This window comes from Bombina bombina, chromosome 2 (assembly GCF_027579735.1).
Source record: "Bombina bombina isolate aBomBom1 chromosome 2, aBomBom1.pri, whole genome shotgun sequence".
In the NCBI taxonomy this organism is placed as follows: domain Eukaryota; kingdom Metazoa; phylum Chordata; class Amphibia; order Anura; family Bombinatoridae; genus Bombina; species Bombina bombina.
The window spans coordinates 1,086,459,893-1,086,483,748 of record NC_069500.1 but is presented as its reverse complement, the minus strand read 5'-3'; the positions used below and the strand labels follow the sequence as shown (position 1 = coordinate 1,086,483,748).

Below are 23,856 nucleotides of genomic sequence, written 5' to 3'. Positions count from 1 at the left end.
TCAAACACTTAAAGATTACTTGACGTGGTTTTTCCCTGGAGTTGTCCAGATATCTGTTAGGGCCAATGCGGTGTGATCTCTCAATATCCAGTGGGAGGCAATCCAAAGGCATGCCCAAGAGCTTTGGAAGGGTTGAGGCGGCAAAGTCCAATAGATCTTTATCCTTGATAGATTCAGGAACACCTACGATTCGCAGGTTGTTTCGTCTACTGCGGCTTTCTAAATCTTCTACTTTGTCCATTAACTGTTGATTTTGTTTCAGCAAGTGCTTCAATGAAATATCTGATTCTTGCTGCCTATCCTCAACCCCCGAAATTCTCTGTTCTGCAGCAGACATACGTGTAGAAAAGAGTCTCAGCTCACTGGTCAAAGTATCAACACCAGCCTGCAAGCTGTCCATCTTTGGTAAGAAAAATGCTTTAAGTTCTTGCAAGAGTGAGGAGTGGTCACCAGGTGAATTGTTTTCAATATCTGCAAGTGAGGTGTTTGCCTGAGATTCAATAAGGATTTTGTGCCTCTTGTCCTGATTTTTTGATCTTTGACTCATGGTGCTACTTGAAGGCGAAGGCAGCCTGTGAAAATACTCGTCCACTTTCATAGAACAAATTGTACAAGAGGACTAATATTGCAGGAACGTTATGCATAAACCACAAAGTGACACTGAAATTCTGTGAGATGCAACGGCCCCTCAGGCTGTGAACGAGCAAGATGAGTAAGAAACAAACAAGCAAGCTGTATTTACCACAAGAGCATTCCTCTTGCCCCGTAGGCTCCCTTCCCGTCTTATCTCACACTAGAAATGTTAGTCCCAGGTGTAATAGGATAAGTTCACTGAGGTAGCTATGAAGCAGTAAAGTGTCAGGCAGATTATTCAGTTAGAAGTTATGGGCCTCGAGTACGCTCACAAGATCACATGAGACAGATGTAAAAAATTTTTTAGCTATACAAGCTACGCAGCAAATAATAGAGAAACTCTGCCCCACTCTGAAAACATAGACCCTAGATATAGTCCTGGGAATTTTTTTTTAGCTATACCAGCTATGCAATAGAGCAGAATGTTCCATATGTCTAGCCCCTGTGTGGTTATAGATTGCTGAGTTTGTTCACAGCTCCAGCGCTGCAGCTCTCTGTCCCAGGCCCCCAGTTATCTACCAACTTGTGTCTTGATATAAGTTTGCTTTTTTTTTTATTCACTTGCTCTCCCTTCCAAGATGAAGTGAAGCAGGCCGGATTACTTAAATGCAGTCAATTGCTATCAGCATTGCTTCTAATTGAGTTAATCATTTAGCCCACAATGTCCCTTCAGGGTGCGTGTTACCTGAGTAACGCTTATTATTGTCCCCTTTTCAGCTGCCACAAAGACAGTTAATCCGGCTGGATCGGTATCCTATAGCGTTGCCGATATATTCCTTAGGCTGTATGATTCTGCAGCTCCGTCCGGGCTGTGACGGGTATGGAGGTAGGGAGGGATCCTCCAAGATGGCGCCCGCGAGGTCCGTTAGGTGCGCAGCATGGCGCAGATAGAAATGCCTTCCGAGGCAAGGGCGATTTTCGGCCCTTCACGATCTATTCCTGGCCGGTTGGGGTCCTATTACATCTACCCAACAAGGCGGTAACGTGGGATAAGGCAGCCGGCAGCAGAAAATGGGATATATTAAGAGTTAAATTGCGGAGCTCTTCTCTTCTGCTGCCAGCCGCTAGCTCCGCCCACCGGAAAACCGGCCTTGTCGGTTTTATTGCACAAGAGACTGGCTGAGCTTCCAGGCGTGCAATCCTTTGTTAAGGCTTTGATTAGGATCAGACCTGTGTTTAGATCTGGGACTGCTCCTTGGAGCCTAAATCTTGTTCTTCGGGTTTTGCAACAGGTTCCGTTGGAGCCTCTGCATTCCATTGACATTAAATTGTTATCTTGGAAGGTTCTCCTACAGTGGCTCTGTTGGATGGGGCTTACCTTCATGTTCCTATTTACATAGATAATTTCTAGTTTCTGAGGGTTGTCTTACTGGATAGGCATTTTCAGTTTGTTGCCCTACCATTTGGTCTGGCTACAGCTCCAAGAATATTCACAAAGGTTATGGGTGCCCTTTTGTGTGGGATCAGGTCTCAGGGTATTGCAGTGTTTCCATACCTTCACGACATCTTGCTTCAAGCTCCATCATTTCACAGCAGTAGCTTATATAATCCATCAGGGGGAAACTTGCAGTTCCCCCGCAATGATGGAGGTGTCTTGGATTCGCTCATGGACAGAAGCCAATGTAGATGTCACACTTAAAGGTGATTCACAACTACATAAAATTAATATAACTCGGTGCAGGAAACCTATTATGTCGAATGCAATTCTCCACTGAAAAAACCCCCACCACAGACATACAGGTTTTGGGGTTTCTAAGGGTCAATTTGTGAGTATCAAATGCAATTGTTCGACAGAAACAGATTTTTTTTAGGTGAGAGTGATGTTTTGAAGTTCCAACTGGCAGAAATAGTTTACTCAAGTCTCAAGTAAGGTGGTAAATAGGGCATTTTTGAAGTGAGTAGAACGTATAGAACATCAGTGCTCCAAGATGCTAAAATCACTATTAGAAGAGACAAATTTGATAATTCCAAACCTATGTTTATCACCACATATAGTTCCCAGTTTCATGACATTTGTTTTATTATTAACTTATATTTACCCATTTTAATGTGGAAGATAGCTTAAGAGAATGTGTCATTGGGTTGCAATCTTGTTTCTAGATGAAGATGCACCTTAGGCAATATGTTGGCCCCCTAGTATGCGAACGAAAAAGACACCAATGACCAGCAGTTGGCTTACTAATAAAGGGCAGTTTAAATGCTACTTTAGGAATTTCTTAGCTTATGGACATGCAAGGATCTCCTCCAATTTTCAGTCAAGGGTTACCCAAAGGTTTTACAACCTCACTAGTTGTACCAATAGTCACACCACTTACGTGGTATATCTAATAGAGTGTTCCAAATGTGGCCAGCAATATGTAGGGAATATCACCAGGGATGGCTGAGCACGGTTTAGGGAACGTTGCAAAGATATTCAAATGGGGTTATGAAAGCTTGGATCTTGCAAGACACTTTATTTTTAAACACAACCAGAATGTTACTTCCTTTCTCTGGCAACTTATAGAGTGTGTTAGAGGCCTCCTAGAGAGGGTGATAGAGCCACCAAGCTAATGTACAGAGACTTTCTGGATGTTTCAGCTTAAAACCAGAAGACTTCATGGTTATAATATAGATGGAGATATAATTAATTTTGGAAACAAGATAAATGAGCCGACAACTTGCTCTCATAAAAGATTTAGCTAAAAAGAGGTCAGAATTGTGTTCTATTGTATTGTACTTAATGGTGGATGCTTAATGATTATTGTTATTTCTGTTCATAATACTATGTAACATTTTTGTGCTGATGAATTCCGGTTTCAAGGAATTTCGAAAACTAATGACAATATTTCAATATTCACGTTATTTGAAATGGTTATCAATCCAGATCCGGTATCACAGCATAAAGCCCACTTCTGTCTTCTGCCATGTCTGTGTAACACTAAGTATTTGTTGTAATCTGTATGCAATCATGTATCCCGTTAGATAAAGTGTTTTTAACATTCATTGGTTGAAACCACAACATGTACCAATCCGGATTCAGAGACGTATTTAATGAGTGATCTGTATTAGTTTTGCTATTTCTATGATTAAGGCATCACATGCTGAAACGCGTAAGACACAATTCTTGTCTAGTCTCTGCAATTCATATTCCAGGAGTGAATAACTTGGAGGCAGACTTTCTCAGTCATCAGTCTCTACATCCAGGGGAGTGGTCTCTTCACCAGGATGTGTTCAATCAGATTGTGGATCTTTGTGGTTTTCCAGGAATAGATCTGATGGCCTCTCATTTGAACAACAAACTTCCTAAGTGCTTTTCAAGGTCCAGGGATCCTCAGGCAGAATTTGTGTATACTCTAGTAGTTCCTTGGTCTTTTCAGCCTGATTTTCTGTGTCTGCCTCTGGTTCTTCTTCCCAGAGTGATTTCCAAGATAAGGCTAGATATGTCATCTGTAATCCTGATTGTTTGGCCTTGCAGGATTTGGTATGCATTTAATGCACAGTTGCCCTCCTTGGCCTCTTCCTCTGCGGTTAGACCTTTTGTCCCAAGTTCTGTTTTTCCATCTGGATCTCAAGTCTCTGAACTTGATGGCATAGAAATTGAATGCTTAGTACTTAAATATAGGGGTTTCTCTGAATTTGTGATTGAAACCTTTTATTCAGGCTTGTAAGTTTGTAACTAGGAAACTCTATCACAAGGTCTGGAAGGCCTTTATTTCATGCTTTATAAATAATGTGTTTTCCTGGCATTCTTTCAGAATTCCTAGGATTCTGCCGTTTTGCAGGAGGGTATAGATAATTGCATATCTGCCAGTTCACTGAAGAGACAGATTTCTGCTCTTTCAGTTTTGTTCCACAGAAAGATTGCAAATCTTCCTGATGTTCATAGTTTTGTTCAGGCTCTGTTTCGTATTAAACCTGTTATCAAGCCTATTTCTCCTCAATAGAATCTTTACCCGGTGTTAAGGGTTTTGCAGGCTCCTCCTTTTAAACCTATGCATAAATTGGACATTGAACTATTTTCTTGTAAATTGTTATTTTGTTTCTCTATTTCTCTATTTTGCCATAAGATTTAGAGAAGTGTTAATGCTTGAAAATATGCATAGCAAAACATGTAAAAAAAATAAATACTCAAAATGAATGTATAAGGGGAGCGCCAAAAAGGCTAAGGTAAATGGGAAATGGGATATACAATTTTAATAGGATGTACAGTTTTAATACACAATAATAGTTTAAAAGATACCTAATACATTAAAATACATGGATCCATGTTTACAAACCTACAAATATAATATAAATTACAATAAAGCACAGTAATATGATAAAATCAACAGTATCCCAGTGGTGTCACAATAATGAAAAATGGTCTATACAATAAAATTGACAGTATCACAATAGTCTGGCATACACTAATATGGAAGTGTAACCAGTGTTGATCTGGGTTAAATGAAAGGTGTATAGTCCTTAGGATTACTCCTAATTGAAGAATAGTCTCTACCTAATAGAATGTGATGTCTATAGTGTCCAAATGAGTGAAGGGAGTTGTCCAAAATCAAATGTATCAATGTTAATCCAAAATAATCCAAAATCACAAGTGGGATGAAAAAATACTTGAATGTGATGAAGATTTAAGTAAAAAAAATATGATGAAAAATTGTTATTTTTCATTTAACCACTGGTTACACTTCCATATTAGTGTATGCCAGACTATTGTGATACTGTCAATTTTATTGTATAGACAGTTTTTTATTATTGTGACACCACTGGGATACTGTTGATTTTATCATATTACTATGCTTTATTGTAATTTATATTATATTTGTAGGTTTGTATACATGGATCCATGTATTTTAATGTATTAGGTATCTTTTAAACTATTATTGTGTATTAAAACTGTACATCCTATTAAAATTGCATATCCCATTTACCTTAGCCTTTTTGGCGCTCCCATTATACTCCAGTATATTACAAAAATAATACTCATATTTATACATATTAACTACAAAAAAAAAAAGGTTTATTATTGAAATAAAACATGTTTTAACAGTGAATGCTGGACTGGTAAAAAGTGTATATGTATTTGTATGTGTGTAAGTATATGTGCTGCTGCTGGGGAAGTACAAATTAGTTCTCACTTTATTGCTGAAAAAGGGAAAATCACACAAAACATAATTATTATTATAATAATAACAGTGTTTATTATGAACTTATTGCAATAACATAAATCAGTTATCAGCTTATAAATGTTGTGAAACACAGTGGTTACACTAAGCAGTGATTAAACTACAAACGCACTACTTATCTTCGGGTTTTGGGCAAGGCATTAATAGCGTACAATTGCAGACAACATGCATGTGACCACAACAACACGGAGAGTCATCATGTAATCAGTGGAAAACAGGCATCAAAATTCTGAAGGTGCTGTATGAAACTTCTCTCCAAGATTTTACCCACAGACTCTCCTGCCCCCTCTATGCAATTCTAATAATCAAAACGTCAGTTTAGAAGGCATGTCTAACGTTACGTCAGTCATATTAACTACAGGTTAGTGCTTAGCACTATCATTAACTGGCATTTTACGTCCCCCTCTTTCTATATAAGAACATCTGCTTCCGCAGAGAAGAGGAAAGCAGAGTGAAAACAAATGTAACTTATTTCTTAAAGTCTTAACTCTTAAAGGCATATATCTGGTAAAGGCATATGTCGATATGTATATGTATTATACATTTAAGCATACTGTACGTGTGTGTGCATGTATGTATATATATGTATATGTGTATATATATATATATATATATATATATACAGTATATATATACAGTGTGTATATATATATATATATATATATATATATATATATATATATATACATATATGTCTGTACAGGTGGTTGTTGTTAGAGCTTTCTGGGATAGGTGTCAGCATATATATCCTTCTTTGAAGAAACTGGAGTGAAATAATTAAATGTATTTCTGAGGAGTATGAGAAATTATCCTGTATCCTTTTATTTCCAGTAATAGACCTCCAAAACTTTATGTAACTGTAGCTTTTGTTAAACGATCCTAGAGGTATGTCTGAAACCCCCTGGGAGCTCTGTGCAAATATTACAAGGAGCTAGTGTTAAATAGGGGTTGTCAATTTTGCTCTAGAGCTAGGGTCGATAAAACTAATCTTTTATTGAAAATAGTTTAAAATAATTCAAGCTAAAAACTAAAAAAATATATAAACTAAAAACGCTTAAAATGTTTATAATATTTATAAAATAGAAAGGTGTTAAAAGGTAAGTAGTTAAGATACTTCCGATTGTAGCTTTCCGATGTATTTCGTTTGTAGAAAAAAATGAAGCAGGTATTGCTGATACTGCTGTGAGCGAATTTTGCCGAATGGCTGGTATGACTGACGAAGTGAGCACAGACGCTCACGAAACGCATAAGTTCACGTGACGCTCATTCGTGACGTCACATCCGGGTCAGTCAGACCAGCCGTTCGACAAAATTCACTCACAGCAGTATCAGCAATACCTGCTTTGTTTTTTTCTACAAACGAAATACATCGGAATCATACCTGTTTATATTTTGAGGAGGCCGTGTTTTTCCCGCCCACTCAATTATGTTCCACATGCCTTAACACCATTATAAAGTCTAAGAAGGGAGACAAGCCTGCTAAGGCTCTTAGTCCCTCTGAGCTGTCTACCTCTCAGGACTCTGCGGCCCATGAGATTACTACCCTTGCTACATTATCCACTCCACATGCAGTTCCCCATAGCATATCTAATCCTCCATCCTGAGGGGGCCTTCTTCCTGCGGACTTTGCCGCACAGTTACAAACGGCGGTGTCTGCGACCCTCAGTGCATTACCTCGCTCTAACAAACGCAAGAGAAAGGTTAAACATAGCTCTCCTTACCCAGAGTTATCTAAATATTTATTGGATTTAGCTATTATGTCCCAGTTATCTGATGATGAGTTAACCTCTGTAGCTTCAGAGGGGGAACTTCTTGGGTCAGAGTCCTTAGTATCTAAGCATCCTGCTGTGGAGGAACCGTCCTTTAGATTTAAAATTGAGCACTTGCGTTTTTTATTCTATGGCGAAAAAAAGAGACAGCGCAACCCCACATCAAGGTAGCAGTTTCCACAAATTTATTAGATATACAAAAATAATGCACTTAAAAACAGGTTAAAAGTTAGCGCATTGATCCCTTTATAGGGAAAGAAGAGAAGCGAGTCCCAGTTCACTTAGAAATCCTCCAGGAAATAGCTATTTTACCGCCGCTTCAATGCTTCTTACGGATAGTCTTGGTATATTGGAGCCGTCCTTAGCTCCACTCCCAACGCGTTTCGTCTGCGCTCTCCAGACTTTTTCAAGAGGAAATATCTAATAAATTTGTGGAAACTGCTACCTTGATGTGGGGTTGCGCTGTCTCTTTTTTTCGCCATAGGATCTACAATTAAAGAGAGCATTTAGGAACAAGCCTCTGGAAGTAGCTGCACCTCATTTTCTAAAGACAGTTATCAGGAGCTGGCATTATAAACTACCTCAGCAAGCATTATTCTATTTGAATGCTCCTAAGGACTCTCCCCAGTATTGGGTAATATCTATTCAGCCAGATCAACTGCTTTTTAACCATTTATATTGTATTTATGTTTATATGTATGAATGTATGTTAATTTGCATGTGTATTTCTCACTTTATATTTTATATTGATGTTTAGTTGTTGCAGTATCAATTTAATCTTTTAGTTATTTTAATCAATTTATTTTAAATATCCCTCTTGGTTTAACGCTATCATCACATATCCACTTCTCTACCAAGTTGCGCTGTTAATACTTCCAGTGTGTCTTGCGTTATTTATTGAAGGGGGTTCTGTCTACGTTAGAGGTTCCAGAGGCCGCGCTGCCTGAAGAACCTATGATACCTAAAATAGACAGAGTTTACGAAGACAGGAAAGTTCCTTTGACTTTTCCTGTGCCGGTTAAGATGGCGAACATTATTAAGAAGGAATGGGAAAGAATTGGTTCTTCCTTTTCCCCCTTGTCTTCTTTTTAAAAAGTTGTTCCCGGTCCCGGATTCTCAACTGGATTTGTGGGGCGCCATTGCTAAGGGGGATGGTGCTATATCTATGCTTGCTAAACGTACTACTATACCTCTTGAGTATAGTTCTTCATTCAGAGAGCCGATGGATAAGAAAATGGAAACCATTCTGAGAAAGATGTTTCAGCATACAGGATTTTTGTTTCAACCAGTGGCTGCAAAATTCACTCACAGCAGTATCAGCAATACCTGCTTTGTTTTTTTCTACAAACGAAATACATCGGAATCATACCTGTTTATATTTTGAGGAGGCCGTAGTTTTCCCGCCCACTCAATTATGTTCCACATGCCTTAACACCATTATAAAGTCTAAGAAGGGAGACAAGCCTGCTAAGGCTCTTAGTCCCTCTGAGCTGTCTACCTCTCAGGACTCTGCGTCCCGTGAGATTACTACCCTTGCTACATTATCCACTCCACATGCAGTTCCCCATAGCATATCTAATCCTCCATCCTGAGGGGGCCTTCTTCCTGCGGACTTTGCCGCACAGTTACAAACGGCGGTGTCTGCGACCCTCAGTGCATTACCTCGCTCTAACAAACGCAAGAGAAAGGTTAAACATAGCTCTCCTTATCCAGAGTCATCTAAATATTTATTGGATTTAGCTATTATGTCCCAGTTATCTGATGATGAGTTAACCTCTGTAGCTTCATAGGGGGAACTTCATGGGTCAGAGTCCTTAGCATCTAAGCCTCCTGCTGTGGAGTAACCATCCTTTAGATTTAAAATTGAGCACTTGCGTTTTTTATTAAAGGAGGTTCTGTCTACGTTATAGGTTCTTCAGGCAGCGCGGCCTCTGGAACCTCTGATACCTAAAATAGACAGAGTTTACGAAGACAGGAAAGTTCCTTTGACTTTTCCTGTGCCAGTTAAGATGGTGAACATTATTAAGAAGGAATGGGAAAGAATTGGTTCTTCCTTTTCCCCCTTGTCTTCTTTTAAAAAAGTTGTTCCCGGTCCCGGATTCTCAACTGGATTTGTGGGGCTCCATTGCTAAGGTGGATGGTGCTATCTCTATGCTTGCTAAACGTACTACTATACTTCTTGAGTATAGTTCTTCGTTCAGAGAGCCGATGGATAAGAAAATGGAAACCATTCTGAGAAAGATGTTTCAGCATACAGGATTTTTGTTTCAACCAGCGGCTGCAGTTGTCGCGGTTGCCCGAGCGGCTACCAACTAGAGCAACTCTTTGTCGGAACTCATTGAGGTGGAGTCTCCCCTCGAGGATATTCAAGACAGAATTAAAGCTCTGAGAATTGCTAATTCTTTTATCTGTGATGCGAACATGCATATTATTTTTGTAAATGCAAAGGCCTCTGGCTTTGCCGTCCTTGCCCGCCGGGCGCTCTTGTTGAATTCTTGGTCTGTGGATATGACTTCTAAGTCCAGACTCCTTTCTCTTCCCTTCAAGGGAAAGATTTTACTTGGTCCAGGCCTGGACTCCATTATTTCTACGATTACCGGAGGTAAGGGTGCCTTCCTACCGCAAGATAAGAAGAACAAGTCTAATGGACGACAATCTTCTAATTTTCCTTCCTTTCGTTCTGACAAATCTCAACGACAACAATCCTCCTACAAGCCCGAGCAATCCAAGAGCACTTGGAAGCCAGCTCAGTCCTGTAATAAATCCAAGCAGAATAAGAAGCCCAACAAAAACAAATTGTCATGAAGGCGTGGCCCCCGATCTGGGATCAGATCGTGTAGGGGGCAGACTGTCTCTTTTTTCAGACGCCTGGTTCAAGGATCTGTGGGTCCTGGAGTTGGTATCTCAGGGATACAAGATAGACTTCAAATCTTATCCGCCAAGGGGCAGATTCCTTCTCTCGAATCTGTCTACCAGACCAGAAAAGAGGAATGCCTTTCTAGGGTGCGTTCAGGATCTATCCTGCTTAGGAGTTGTTATCCCAGTGCCTATTGAAGAAAGAGGTTTGGGGTTTTATTCAAACTTTTTCGTGGTCCCAAAGAAGCAGGGAACTTTCCGCCCAATTCTGAACCTAAAGTGCTTAAACAAATTTCTCAGTGTCCCTTCCTTTAAGATAAAGATGCTAATTTCCATCCTTCCTTTAATTCAGGAAGGTCAGTTTATGACCACTATAGATCTCAAGGACGTTTACCTTCATGTTCCAATCCACAGGGAACACTTTCAGTTTCTGAGGTTTGCATTCCTGGACCAGAACTTCTAGTTCATTGTCCTTCCATTTGGCCAGGTTCCGTCTCAGACCCTTACAACTGTGCATGCTGAGACAGTGGAACAGCGATCATTCAGATCTGTCTCAACAGATTACATTAGACATCCGATCAAGAGAATCACTCTGTAGGCGGCTCTGTCCAGATCATCTGTCCCGAGGGACATGCTTCTTAAGACCATCCTGGGAGATTGTGATTACAGACGCAAGCCTATCCGGATTGGCAGCTGTTTGCGGTGCCAGGAAGGCACAGGGGTTGTGGACTCAGGAGGAGTCCTCCCTCCCGATCAATATTTTGGAACTACGGGCAATCTTCAAGGCCTTGAAGGCTTGGCCACTTCTGGGTTCGTCCCAGTTTATCAGATTCCAATCAGATAATATAACCTTGGTGGCTTACATCAACCATCAGGGGGGAACGAGAAGTTCCTTGGAAATGAAGGAAGTATCTTAGATTCTGGATTGGGCAGAGGCCCACAGCTGTTCGCTGTCAGCGATCCACAGTCCGTGTGTGGACAACTGGGAGGTGGATTTTCTCAGCAGGCAATCATTTCATCCAGGGGAATGGTCTCTCCATTCCGAGGTGTTTGCAGAGATATGCAGCAAGTGGGGGATCGCCAAGCGGATCTAATAGATGCACTAGCAGTGCCCTGGAGGTTCAAACTCATATATATTTTTCCTCCATTACTGCTTCTTCCTCGAGTGGTGGCCCGCATCAAGCAGGAGCAGGTATCAGTGATCCTGATTGCTCCATCGTGGCCGCGAAGGACGTGGTTCACGGATCTAGTGGGGATGTCCTCATCTCCTCTGTGGAAGTTACCTTGTCGCAAAGATCTGTTAATACAAGGTCCATTTGTTCATAAAAATCTAGATTCTCTGAGGCTGACTGCGTGGAGATTAAACGCTTAGTCTTAGCCAAGAGAGGTTTCTCTGAGAGTGTCATTGATACTCTTATTCAAGCTCGTAAACCAGTTACTCTGCGTATCTACCACAAGGTGTGGAGGACCTACTTATTTTGGTATGAAGAGTGTGGTTTTTCCTGGCACAGAGTTAAGGTTGCCAGGATCTTATGTTTTCTCCAGGATGGGCTGGAGAAGGGCCTTTCTGCTAGTTCCCTGAGGGGACAGATTTCGACTGGCTGAACTTCCAGACCTGCAGTCCTTTGTTAAGGCTCTGATTAGGATCAGACCTGTGTTTAGATCTGGGGCTCCTCCTTGGAGTCTAAATCTTGTTCTTCGGGTTTTGCAACAGGTTCCGTTTGAGCCTCTGCATTCCGTTGACATTAAATTGTTATCTTTGAAGGTTCTCTTTTTATTGGCTATTGCCTCTGCGCACAGAGTTTCTGAGATCTCTGCTTTGCTATGTGAGCCCCCTTATTTGATTTTTCATGCAGATAAGGCAGTTTTACGTACTAAATTCAGTTTTCTTCTTAAGGTTTTGTCAGATCGCAACATTAATCAGGAGATTGTGGCTCCTTCCTTGTGTCCTAATCCTTCTTCATCGAAGGAACGCTTACTTCAAAATTTGGATGTGGTTTGCGCCTTTAAGTTGTATCTTAAGGCTTCTAAGGAGTTTAGACAATCTTCCTTTTTTTGTGGTCTATTCGGGGAAGCGTAAGGGGCAGAAGGCTATGTCAACTTCCCTATCTTTTCGGTTAAGGAATGTCATCTGCTTAGCTTACGAGACAGCGAGACATCGTCCTCCTGAAAGGATAACAGCTCATATCACTAGAGCAGTGGCTTCTTCTTGGGCCTTTAAGAACGAGGCCTCTATGGATCAGATTTGTAAGGCGGCTACCTGGTCCTCCTTACATACTTTTTCAAAATTTTTATGTTTTTGCTTTGGCTGAAGCAGCTTTCGGGAGAAAAGTTTTGCAGGCTGTGATGCCCTCGAATAGGTTTCGCCTCTTCATTTTTGTTCCCTCCCGTTTTCATTCAGTGTCCTCTGGAGCTTGAGTATAGTTTTCCCAACAGTAAGGAATGAAGCCGTGGACTCTCCCTATCTTAGGAAGGAAAACATCATTTATCCTTAACAGATAAATTCCTTCTGGATAGTGAGAGTCCACGGCCCCCACCCATTTTTTCTTGTCTATGGGCGGTCCCCTATTATTTATTTTATTATTCTGGCACCATTTATACCCTAATGTTTCTTCTACTTTTCCTTGTTCCCTCGGTAGAATGACTGGGTTAATGAGGAAGTGGGAGGGATATTTAAGCATTTGGCTGGGGTTTCTTTGCCTCCTCCTGTTGGCCAGGTGTTGTATTTCCCAACAGTAAGGAATGAAGCAGTGGACTCTCCCTATCCTGAAGGAAAGGAATTTATCTGGTAAGCATAAATTATGTTTTTTTGTTTCTCGCATTAATGTCATGAGCGTAGGTATAATTAACATGTTTAATGATTGTATAATTAGCTTCGTTTTACAGTATAAATGCTTTGACTGCAGAATGCAATTCAAGTAAACCTGAGCTTGATTTGCTATGTAGGTGAAATTGTAGCCCAAACTACATTATTATTTTTCAGATTTGTATTACAGCTTTCAACATGATTTATTCACTTTCATTTGATTATCTTGTATTTTTATTCTACCAGTAAATATAAATGGCAGCATTTTAATATGTCTTCTTATGAAAATATAAAAATTGTAGTTTGAAACACTGATTGCATTTATAAATGTCTTGTATTTTGTAGGTCAGCTGGAGAAAGCTAGCGAGCATTATGAGGCATTCTATCATCTGACAGTAGGCCGCGTATGGAAAGATGAGACAGGCCGCACTCACAACTCACTGGCCTGTGAGAATCTCTGGAGAATATACACACTGCTATCAGACAAAATGTTACAGAATAAAGAATACCAACAGGCCATCAAAACGCTAATAAAAGCTTTTGATATGGCGAAAGAAGGTAGGTGGAAAATAACACTATCACATTTTTTCTTTTAATGTGCTGACCTCTGTTTGCCCATGAGTAAACTAAATGTTGTCAAGTGCTTGGCTTGGTGATTATTTCCTATGAAATTCAGAGACAAATGCCACCAATATACGTTCTGTAAAAGAGAATAGTCTGTTTATCCTTATTCAAAGAAGGCCTTATTTTATAGATACCCATCCTTTTAATATGCATTAATGTAAATGTGCAGACATCCTCTGTAACTCACAAAATGCTAAATATATGAAAGAGATAAATTTAGCACATGAAAACTGCTTCTTTGGGTATCTTAGATAAATGAAACAAAGAAACAATTGGTATATTATGATAATTATAATAGTAATAATAATTTACCATATAAGGATGCAATGACAATATTGAACTAACACTTAAAGTATTTTTTACATTTAGTCCATAGAAATGATTCAAAACATTAAAAACAATCCTTTTGCAAATTATGTTTTAAAAGCATTTAAAACTGTCATTTTGTTATTAAAATATACAGAAGACACCTTTTGAAAAGTCTCTTGAATAATATTTATTTTATCTCCTTTGCTGAGGCCAATTATGGACGGATATAAACAAGCTTCTGTACAAATCAACCAATCACTTTGCAGCATGTTGGAATGTCTAGGTTCGGCATTCCAAAGAAGTTAGATTACAGGAAAAGCAGACAACATAAATATTAAGTCTGCATTGCAAAGTTTATTTAAGTGATGCATAATTCTACAGTTTATAAGTAATGACATTTGAGTTTTTAAACCAACTTGCTAATACAGTATGAGTCATAGGCCCTGTTGCAGTTGAAATTTAAGCTATATGCCCAGAAATATACATAACTGTAAATAAACTCTAAATATAATTACAAAATTGTTTTCGAAAGTAGAGGTAGAGACAGACAGGCCCATTTATCAAGCTCCGTATGGAGCTTGAAGGGCCGTGTTTCTGGCGAGTCTTCAGACTCGCCAGAAACACAACTTATGAAGCAGCGGTCAAAAGACCGCTGCTCCATAACCCTGTCCGCCTGCTCTGAACAGGCGGACAGGAATCGCCAGACATCAACCCGATCGAATACGATCGGGTTGATTGACAGCTCCCTGCTGGCGGCCGATTGGCCGCGAGTCAGCAGGGGGCGGCGTTGCACCAGCAGCTCTTGTGAGCTGCTGGTGCAATGTTAAATGCGGAGAGCGTATTGCTCTCCGCATTTAGCGAGGTCTTGCGGACCTGATCCGCAGTGTCGGATCAGGTCCGCAAGACCTTTGATAAATGGGCCTGAGAAACTCTATATATTTGGCTAATTTATTCTTAGCCTTCTTTCAATGTCCTAGATGTGTAAACATTGTTTTTAAGATATGTACCATGCTATATATTATGTACTATAATTCAGTGCTTATTGTTATATATTATGTATGTCTAAAAAATAGAAAGCCTTAATGGACAATAGCAGCAAGGGAACAGGCAACTCAGTTTTATTTAATTTCTTTCATAAAATGTTGAGAGTCAACAAACCATCACCTGTGGGATTTAACTCCAGTCCACTAGGAATGTAATCCCCCATGTGATGGTTTGTGGGCTCTCACCACTATAAAAGAAACTAATTTATCAGGTAAGTATAAATTTTGTTTAAAAATTTATTTTATGATTCAGATAGAGGATACAATTTTAAACAACATTCCAATTTACTTTTATTACCTAATTTGCTCCATTCTTTAGATATCCTTTTTTGAAGAAATATCAATGCACATGGGTGAGCCAATCACACAAGGCATCTATTTTCAGCAACCAATCAGCAGCTACTGAGCCTATCTAGATATGCTTTTCAGCCAAGGATAGCAAGAGAGTGAAGCAAATTAGATAATACAAGTAAATTAGAAAGTTGTTTAAAACTGCATGGTCTATTTAAATCATGAAAGAAAAAATATGGGTTTCATGTCCCTTTAAATGATAGTTCTTTTGTTAAACATCTTATTGCCAACTGAATAGATTCTGGTTTTAAGCTACAGGGTCAATTTATAGAGCAGAGGTTCCATGAGGCTTATGCAGCTCTCTAGATTAATGTATGAATGATTGTTTCACTTTAAGAGCTTGTTGTCAGCTATACTTAAACTGGTTTAATCCTTGACAAATTAGCTTTAATAAAGTATATTAATTTGTTGCTTGGTAATTGTTTGTTTTATATTCTAGTTTTGACCTTTAAAACTACAGTATTTGCTGTCCATGATTGCAAATCTTTAGGGTTTAAACTTTCTGACATCCGTTAATGACTCTAAATATATTATTTCTGACATTTCTTTTATGGATAATATCTTCTTTAACTATCAGAGTCTGTGTCCCAAGCCTAAAGACATGTTTAATAGGGTGTCACTATCTCAATTTTCATAGTATCAATGGCACTGAGAAATCCTCTTTGAAGTTTTAGTTTTCCAAGAAAGCAGCTCAAAGCAAGACCAAGAAGGCCAGTTAAGTTAAAACTTTTGGTAGGAAGCATAGCTTTTACATCGTTTCTTATACAATTTAGATTTTCGTCTCTCTTAATGTTCTTTCTTTTTTTTCTGGTTCCTCTAAACCTTATTAAAGTTAAGTTGTTTAGGTTGTGCGTCTAGCTCTGGCAGTATTCTTTCCTATTCCCAGTCAGTTACAGGGACAGTTTTTGTATTATTTATTTAGACAGAATTGTAAAAGGTATATAGTGCCTTGTCCGTTTTATGACTACTTTAGACAGTAGCGGACCTTCTCAACAGAGGGCAATGGTGCAAGCTTTTTTTGGGTCCCCCAAAGGTAACTCGGTAAAAAGCAAAAGTAATAAAATAAATTCTGCTTTGTACAATGAATTTGATGATAGATAGACCTGAAACTTGCACTAATAAAAGGCTTCCCTGCATTAGCATTGTACACATTCTGCATACGCCTATGTATAGACTGGCTTTTATTGGCCCCCTTTTATTGGCCCCCTCCAGCTCTTGGGCCCTGGTGCCACTGCACCTGCTGTACCAATGGTAATTCCGCCCCTGACTTTAGATCTGAAGGATGCACATCTTCATATTCTCATCTAGATAATGACAATCTCTATTCTTTCAAGGTGGCATTTTGCTGCTTTTTTGTTGTATATATGTAACTCCATAAATAATGTTATCCTTACCAAAGTCAAATCTGAAGAGCTAGCAGCAGCTTGACATAGAGTATGTCCAAAGTGACTCAGGTGTTTCAGATAAATCTTTTTAAAAGATACCAAAATACTACTTTAAGTTTTGCATTTCTTTTTTCATTATTTTTCTTCCCCAATTTGTCATTTTATAAGGTAACAATACCAAATGGTAGATAATTGTGTTATAACATTGCTCATACATAGTGAAAATTACTCACACCAATATTTTAAATTAATCTACGGTATGTAATCTGACTTTACATTATGGTCAGCAATATCTGGGGCGCGATCCGATATAGGTCGTAGTTTTCGGCGCAAGCGAGGTAACCCGCGTCGCCCGCAGTTTCAGCTCGCAACTCGAGCTATCCAATATTCACCGCCGTCAGATGCTAAACTGGCGTAAGTGAGAAAAACCGACGAGCAGGCAAAATGTGCGCAAATACACCTTTTAGTCGTCGCAAGTACTTGCGCCTGTTTTTTGTTCACGTAAAGTCTCAATAAAGTGTAGTTTTATGCAAATTAGCCTACGACTCGTAAAAAATAACGCCAGTTCTAAGAGATGCGCCACGTAATGACGAGATTCAAAAATCATACTTAAACACCTGCGCAGCCGCCATTTCTTTAGTGTGTTTGGTTGGTTCTTGGAGCTACAGCACACTACAGCGAGTATAGAGATTAGTGGTAAGAGTAGTGAGAAAGGAGCATCATCAAGTTAGTTAGGTCGGATTGTTGGTTGGATTGTTAAGCCAGTACATTTACTTACACTTTTTTTCATATTGCACACATTTTGCATACACACATATACAAAATACACAACACTTTTTTTTTATAACACCCAACACTTTTTATTTATCTTTTACAGTTTGAAAGGCTGAGTGTCTGGTTGTGATTGTGTGTGATTGAAGTGGGAGTGAGTGTGAGTGTGTGAGTGTGTGTAGTGTGAGGATGTCAGGGAGAGATAGGGCTGGGGGGAGGAGGGAAGGGGAGTCGCAGGGAGAGGATTATGTACAGGAGGAGCAGCAGGGTCCCCGTCAGGGAGTGAGCGGAGTGGGGAGAGGGAGAGCCAGAAGGGAGGATGGGAGTGGGGTTGCCCAAAGGCCAGGCACACTGAGAAGAGGGATAGAGGGTGCACATGGGGATAGAAGGGGGGAGGAGGGAGAGGATAGGGAGGAACCCACACCAGGGACATCCCAGGGAGGGAGCCAGGCAGCCCAGGACGAGGAGCGTATGAGGTGTCCCAATTTCAGTTTTGCCGAAAACCTCGCTCTCGTCCAGGCTGTCCTGGAGAACCATAATGCCCTCTTTGGACAAGAGAAGGGCAAAGGAGTTGCCCGGAGGCGTAAAGATGCTTGGCAGAAGGTGGTGGAGGCCGTCAATGGTGTGTCCCAACAGAGGAGGAATGTTGACGGCCTTAAGAAGAGATGGAATGATTGCAAGAGGAGAGTCAAGGAGAGGATGGGCCAGGAAGCAATCTCCCAGAGGGCAAAAGGAGGTGGGCCTCACTATGAGGCCGAATACAATGAGTGGCAGGAGCTCATTCGTAGGTCCCTGAGCCTCACAGCAGTCCGTGGACTTCCAGGGGCTCGTGACTCAGGGACTGCAACATCAGCACAGCATGCTGGTGAGTAACATCCCACACACTAGTATAATATGTATTTGAGTTATAACATCCTATATTGTCACACATTCATGTACACAATGAGGATCATGGTATTTTGATTACTAACAACTAAATATACAATGATATTTAACATTAAAGGGACATGAAACACAAAGAATTTATTTCATTATTCAGATAGAGAATACAGTTTTAAACAACATCAAAATTTACTTCCATTATCTATTTTTAATTATTATTTTGAAAATCTTAGTTTATTAAATATCAATGCACATGGGTGAGGCAATCACACGAGGCATTGATGTACAGCCACCAATCAGCAGCTTCTGAGCCTATCTAGAAATGCATATCAGCTAAGAATATCAAGATAATGAAGCATATTAGCTACTGGAAGTAAATTTTTTTTTTTTTTTAAATTCCATGCTTGGCTAGCTGAATCATGAAATAATTAATATGGTTTGCATGTCCATTTAATGCTACTTAACACATTGAAAATCATGATATGAGGTAGAATAGTGAAATACTAACATGTCTCAGAGTAACACAGGCCACAAGCCACATGTAGACCTTTCAGTAAATGGACACCATAGTCATCACAACCATAGTGTCACTTAAAGAACACATTTTCTCCATCACTGACATGTACACAGAACTATTGTATGAAACACATACATGTATAATTAGCATATTACAAACCCTCATATCACAAATCTCAATGTGCACATGCATGTTATAGAGTTTGACATGAGAATGTGGATAGGCCCTAGCATGTAAATTGTATGCCCACATGGATAGATATGTGACTGTACTAATCCCTCTCATCATTTGACTCCTCCACAGAACCTCCTGTCACCAGGGTGCCTACGCCCATGAATCCCCCAACACCGGTTCTAAATATATGTCCACCACAACCACCGGTACAGATAAGACAGCAGGAGTATGCCAGGCATGACATGGCTTGGACTGCGTCAATCGAAAATCCACATATCATGCCACCTGCATTAGAGGAGGATACCTGGCAGGAGCCCTGGCACGAGGAATATTCCTATGGCTTGGAGGGGGAGCCCCGCCAGTCCCAAAGGGTAGATGTATTTAGCCCCCCCAAAAAATATCAGGGCACTACAGGAGTATACCAGCAGGCTGAGTGGATGCACACCAGCGGCCATTGGGACTATCGGTCCATCCCGACATCTGGACCATCATCTTCAGTTGGAAGGGCTCCACCAACTGTAATCCATCGCCCTGCACCTCCAGCTCATATTCCTGTGGCTGCACCTCCAGCTGAGATATCTGTTCCTGCACGTCCAGCTGCTGTTTTTGTTCCCGCACCTCCAACTGAGGTTATTGTTCCGGCACCTCCAACTGAGGTTGTTGTTCTGGCACCTCCAACTGAGGTTATTGTTCCGGCACCTCCAACTGAGGTTGTTGTTCTGGCACCTCCAACTGAGGTTATTGTTCCGGCACCTCCAACTGAGGTTGTTGTTCTAGCACCTCCAACTGAAGTTATTGTTCCGGCACCTCCAAATGAAGTTATTGTTCCGGCACCTCCAACTGAGGTTGTTGTTCCGGCACCTCCAGCTGAGGAACACGTAATTGAAAGAGTGCCTATTGTCCCTGCTGATGAAGAGCCCATGGATCAATTGAGTTCTGCCATGGGTGATGAATATATCTCACTACAGAGGAGGCAAACTTTGACCTGTGAGACTCTAACGGAAACATGTCAAAAAATGCAGAGGGAACAACACAGGTTCCATAGAAGCCAACACCGTTTGCAACAGAGGTCGAATGAGCTGCAAAGGGACATGGCAGCATCGGTATCAGCTATGGTCCAAAATCAAAACCAAATGCTGCGTGTAATATCGGACATGCAAATCCAAAGTGACCAAAGATGGAGGGAACAGAATCAACTGTTGGGGGCTTTGGTGGAGCATTTCACCCAACAGCAGGACATGGCATCAAGTATCTCCTCTGTGACCAGCACTCCTACTGGATCCACACAACCCAGGAGAGGCAGAAGACCCACACCAGGCCCCTCATCTAAAAAAAAATATTATTCAATTTCATTGAAAATCTTGTCCTCTGTTATTTACTATCTAATTGTCATCCACATCCATGTGAGTTGTGTTTTAGTACAGTAATATTGGTAAAACATATAATAATACCTGTGTTGAAATGGACCAAAAAGGTATTATTATAATGTTTATGACATATTCATGCTCAATAAACAACATCACATGGTTGTGTCTCAACGGTACATATAGTAATATTAACTTCTAAGATGTACATCAAGGTTTCTCACATCCAATATAAATTGACACGTTGGTATATATAACTAATAATATATTTAAAGAAGGTGTGAACATAAGGTATAAATATCCATTATCCTCATTCTTAATGATAGTGAACTAAACATGAATTAAACAAATTATAAATATACAGTTATTAGGGTTGTTAAAGGGACATGAAAGCAAATATTTTTACTTCATGATTTTGAAGGAGAAGATAATTTCAAAAATAAACTATAATTTCATTCTATTATTTCTGTTGCTTCATTCTATTGATATTCTTTGCTGAAAACCATATCGAGATATGCTTGGTAGCTGATGATTATTAGCTGTATATAGATGCCTCCTGCGATTTCTTCACTGTGTGCATTTCTATGTCTTCATTAAAGTATATCTAAATAAATAATGAAAATAGGTAATTGATTTAAATTATAAGTTTTTAAAAAATTATCTTCTCTATCCTTAATCATGAAACAATATGTTTGGGTATAGTGTCCCTTTAAGGGAAGGGGGTTGGGATGTAGTAGTTTCACTTACATGCAGTGGAAATCCAAAATTTTACATTCTGCAAGACATGATATATACACATGCAATGGTTGGTGAGGTACTGTCAAACATCATAATACATGTGAATGTTACGGTTTACTGTAATTATGAATAAGTAACTTACAGGTGAAGTATTCACGGATGACATAATCCCTCACTTCATTCCCCCTCAGTGTCCCCCTGTCCACATCCTCAAGTACAGGAACCAGCTGCTGCTGCTGCTCTGGGTCAATGTCCACCAACAAACGTGTGTCCACAGCAATGTTGTGTAGAATACAGCAAGCATTGACAATGGAACACACTTTGTTGGGGTTATACTGTAGTGCTCCGCCTGTAACATCCAGACACCTGAACCTGGTTTTTAATAGGCCAAAGCTCCTTTCAATGACATTCCTTGTTCTTATGTGTGCCTCCTGGTACCTGAGTTGTGGCTCCGTAATGGGGTGCACCAAGGGGGTTAATAGCCATGGTCTGCAGCCGTACCCTGCGTCACCTGTCATGTAACATATGTGTTTGGATTACTACAGGTACATCATGTGCTTTAAAGGGACACAACATGAATCACATATAAAAGATAGATTTAATCAAAACATTAATGGAAGTAATCAGGATAGTTAATTAAAATTAAAAGGCCTATCTGAATAATGGAAGTGCAATTTATACTAGACTGTCCATTTAATAAGAACCTGCAATTGTTAGCAGCTTGATAATTAACTTCGATTAGATCATTTTCTCCATTCTATAGATAACTCTTGATGACAAGCATATTAGATATGCTCAATAGCTGCTGATTGGTGGCTGCACATAGAAGCCTCATATGATTGGCTCATATATGTGAATTATAATTTATAAAATCAATATATTTAAAGAATGAATAAAATGATATAAGAGAAGTGAATTGTAATGCTGTTTAACATTGTATTCTCTATCTGACACATGAGATGACAATATGTGTTTAGTGTCCCTTTATTAGAAATATACAGACAGAATGAAGGTACTCACCAAGCAGCCATCCTCCCGAAAGTGTTCCATTTTCAAACATATTGAATAAGGAGGTCTGGCGCAGGATGTAGGAATCATGTGCACTCCCTGGGAAGCCTGCATACACATGTAAGAATTTCAGATTGGTATCGCAGACCATCTGGCAATTCAATGAGTGAAACCCTTTCCTGTTAATATAGAGGATTGTCTCCTCATGTGGGGCCACAATACGCACATGTGTGCAATCAATTGCCCCCATGACATTAGGAATACCCCCCAGTCGATAGAAGCCTTGTTTAAGACGGTTCCATTCCTGGGGGGTATGGGGGAAATGAATGTATCGTTGTGTCTGGTTATCTAGAGCAGTCAGAACCTCCCCTAGAATCCTGGAGAAGGTAGACTGCGCTAGGCCAGACACAAGCCCCTCTGTTGACTGGTATGAGCCAGTTGCCAGGAAGTGTACAACACACAACAGCTTCTGCATACCAGTCAGAGCTCGGTTCCTATACGCTTGAGGGTCAATTTCATCCTTCAACACCTCATATAGGTTAATGAGGCTTGCAGATGTCAAGCGATATTTTTCCCTGACCTCCACTTCTGTCATCCCAAACAGGGTGACCCTAACCCTGTGTACCCTTGGTGCTCTTCCCCTCTGCTGATGCCTTCGTCTTATAGGCCCTGCTGGCCTATGGGCAGCTGCAGCAACAGCAGCATGGGGAGCACCAGGAACAGGGACAACAGCAGGAGGAGCAGGGAGGGCAGCAGCAGCAGCTGGAGCAGGGACAGCTACAGCACCATGACCAGGGACCTCAGCAGCAGGGATACCATCCAAAACAGGGGCTTGTAGGGGTTCAAGCACCCCTTGTGCCCCACGACGCTGTCTGACTCTAAATGCAATATACTGCAAGGGAAACATGGTGGCTAATGAGGGTGTGCATTTGCAGGTGTTTTAAGTCTGCAGGTGAGAGGTTGTGCTGTTTGTGATTGGTTTGACACACTTGCAGGGGCAGGAATAATAAATGCTTTTAAGAGGTTAACTATTTGTGAACAAGCTGCTGCTATGTATATTGTTAGGCATGCATTTGTTAGGCCTTCTGAGAGTTACGTTGGTTTCTAAGTCAGTGCAAGGGTACCTGCGCCTTCAATTTGTGGCGAGCTGAGAATGGCGTAGATTTTGTAAAATCTGCGCGCGTAAGTCCTTACGCCGTATATTGGATAGCAAATTGCGCGTGTTTTGTATGTCAGTCTATGGGCCAAAAAACTACGGGCGACGCCAGAAATCTACGCGCGTAACTTCTAGCTTACGCCGTATATAGGATACCAAATCCGCGCAATTATTGGCGTCGCCGGCTTTTGCGGGCGACGATTTATATCGGATCGACCCCCTGACTACTACTACTACTAAATTATTGAGGCTCTTAATATTTGTATAAAAAGGATTTAGAGAAATTGCATTTGCTAGTATGCGCTGCAAAC

The 23,856-nt window shown here is 40.3% G+C and overlaps 1 protein-coding gene across 1 annotated transcript in view; it reads left to right on the top strand.

Annotated features, from left to right (window-relative positions):
* TTC29 (tetratricopeptide repeat domain 29) overlaps positions 1-23,856 on the top strand; it is a 779,602-nt gene that overhangs the window by 307,913 nt on the left and 447,833 nt on the right. The window contains exon 6 of the mRNA XM_053703717.1: positions 13,569-13,781. Coding sequence (XP_053559692.1) covers positions 13,569-13,781 — 213 coding nt within the window. The remainder of the gene's footprint in view (positions 1-13,568; positions 13,782-23,856) is intronic.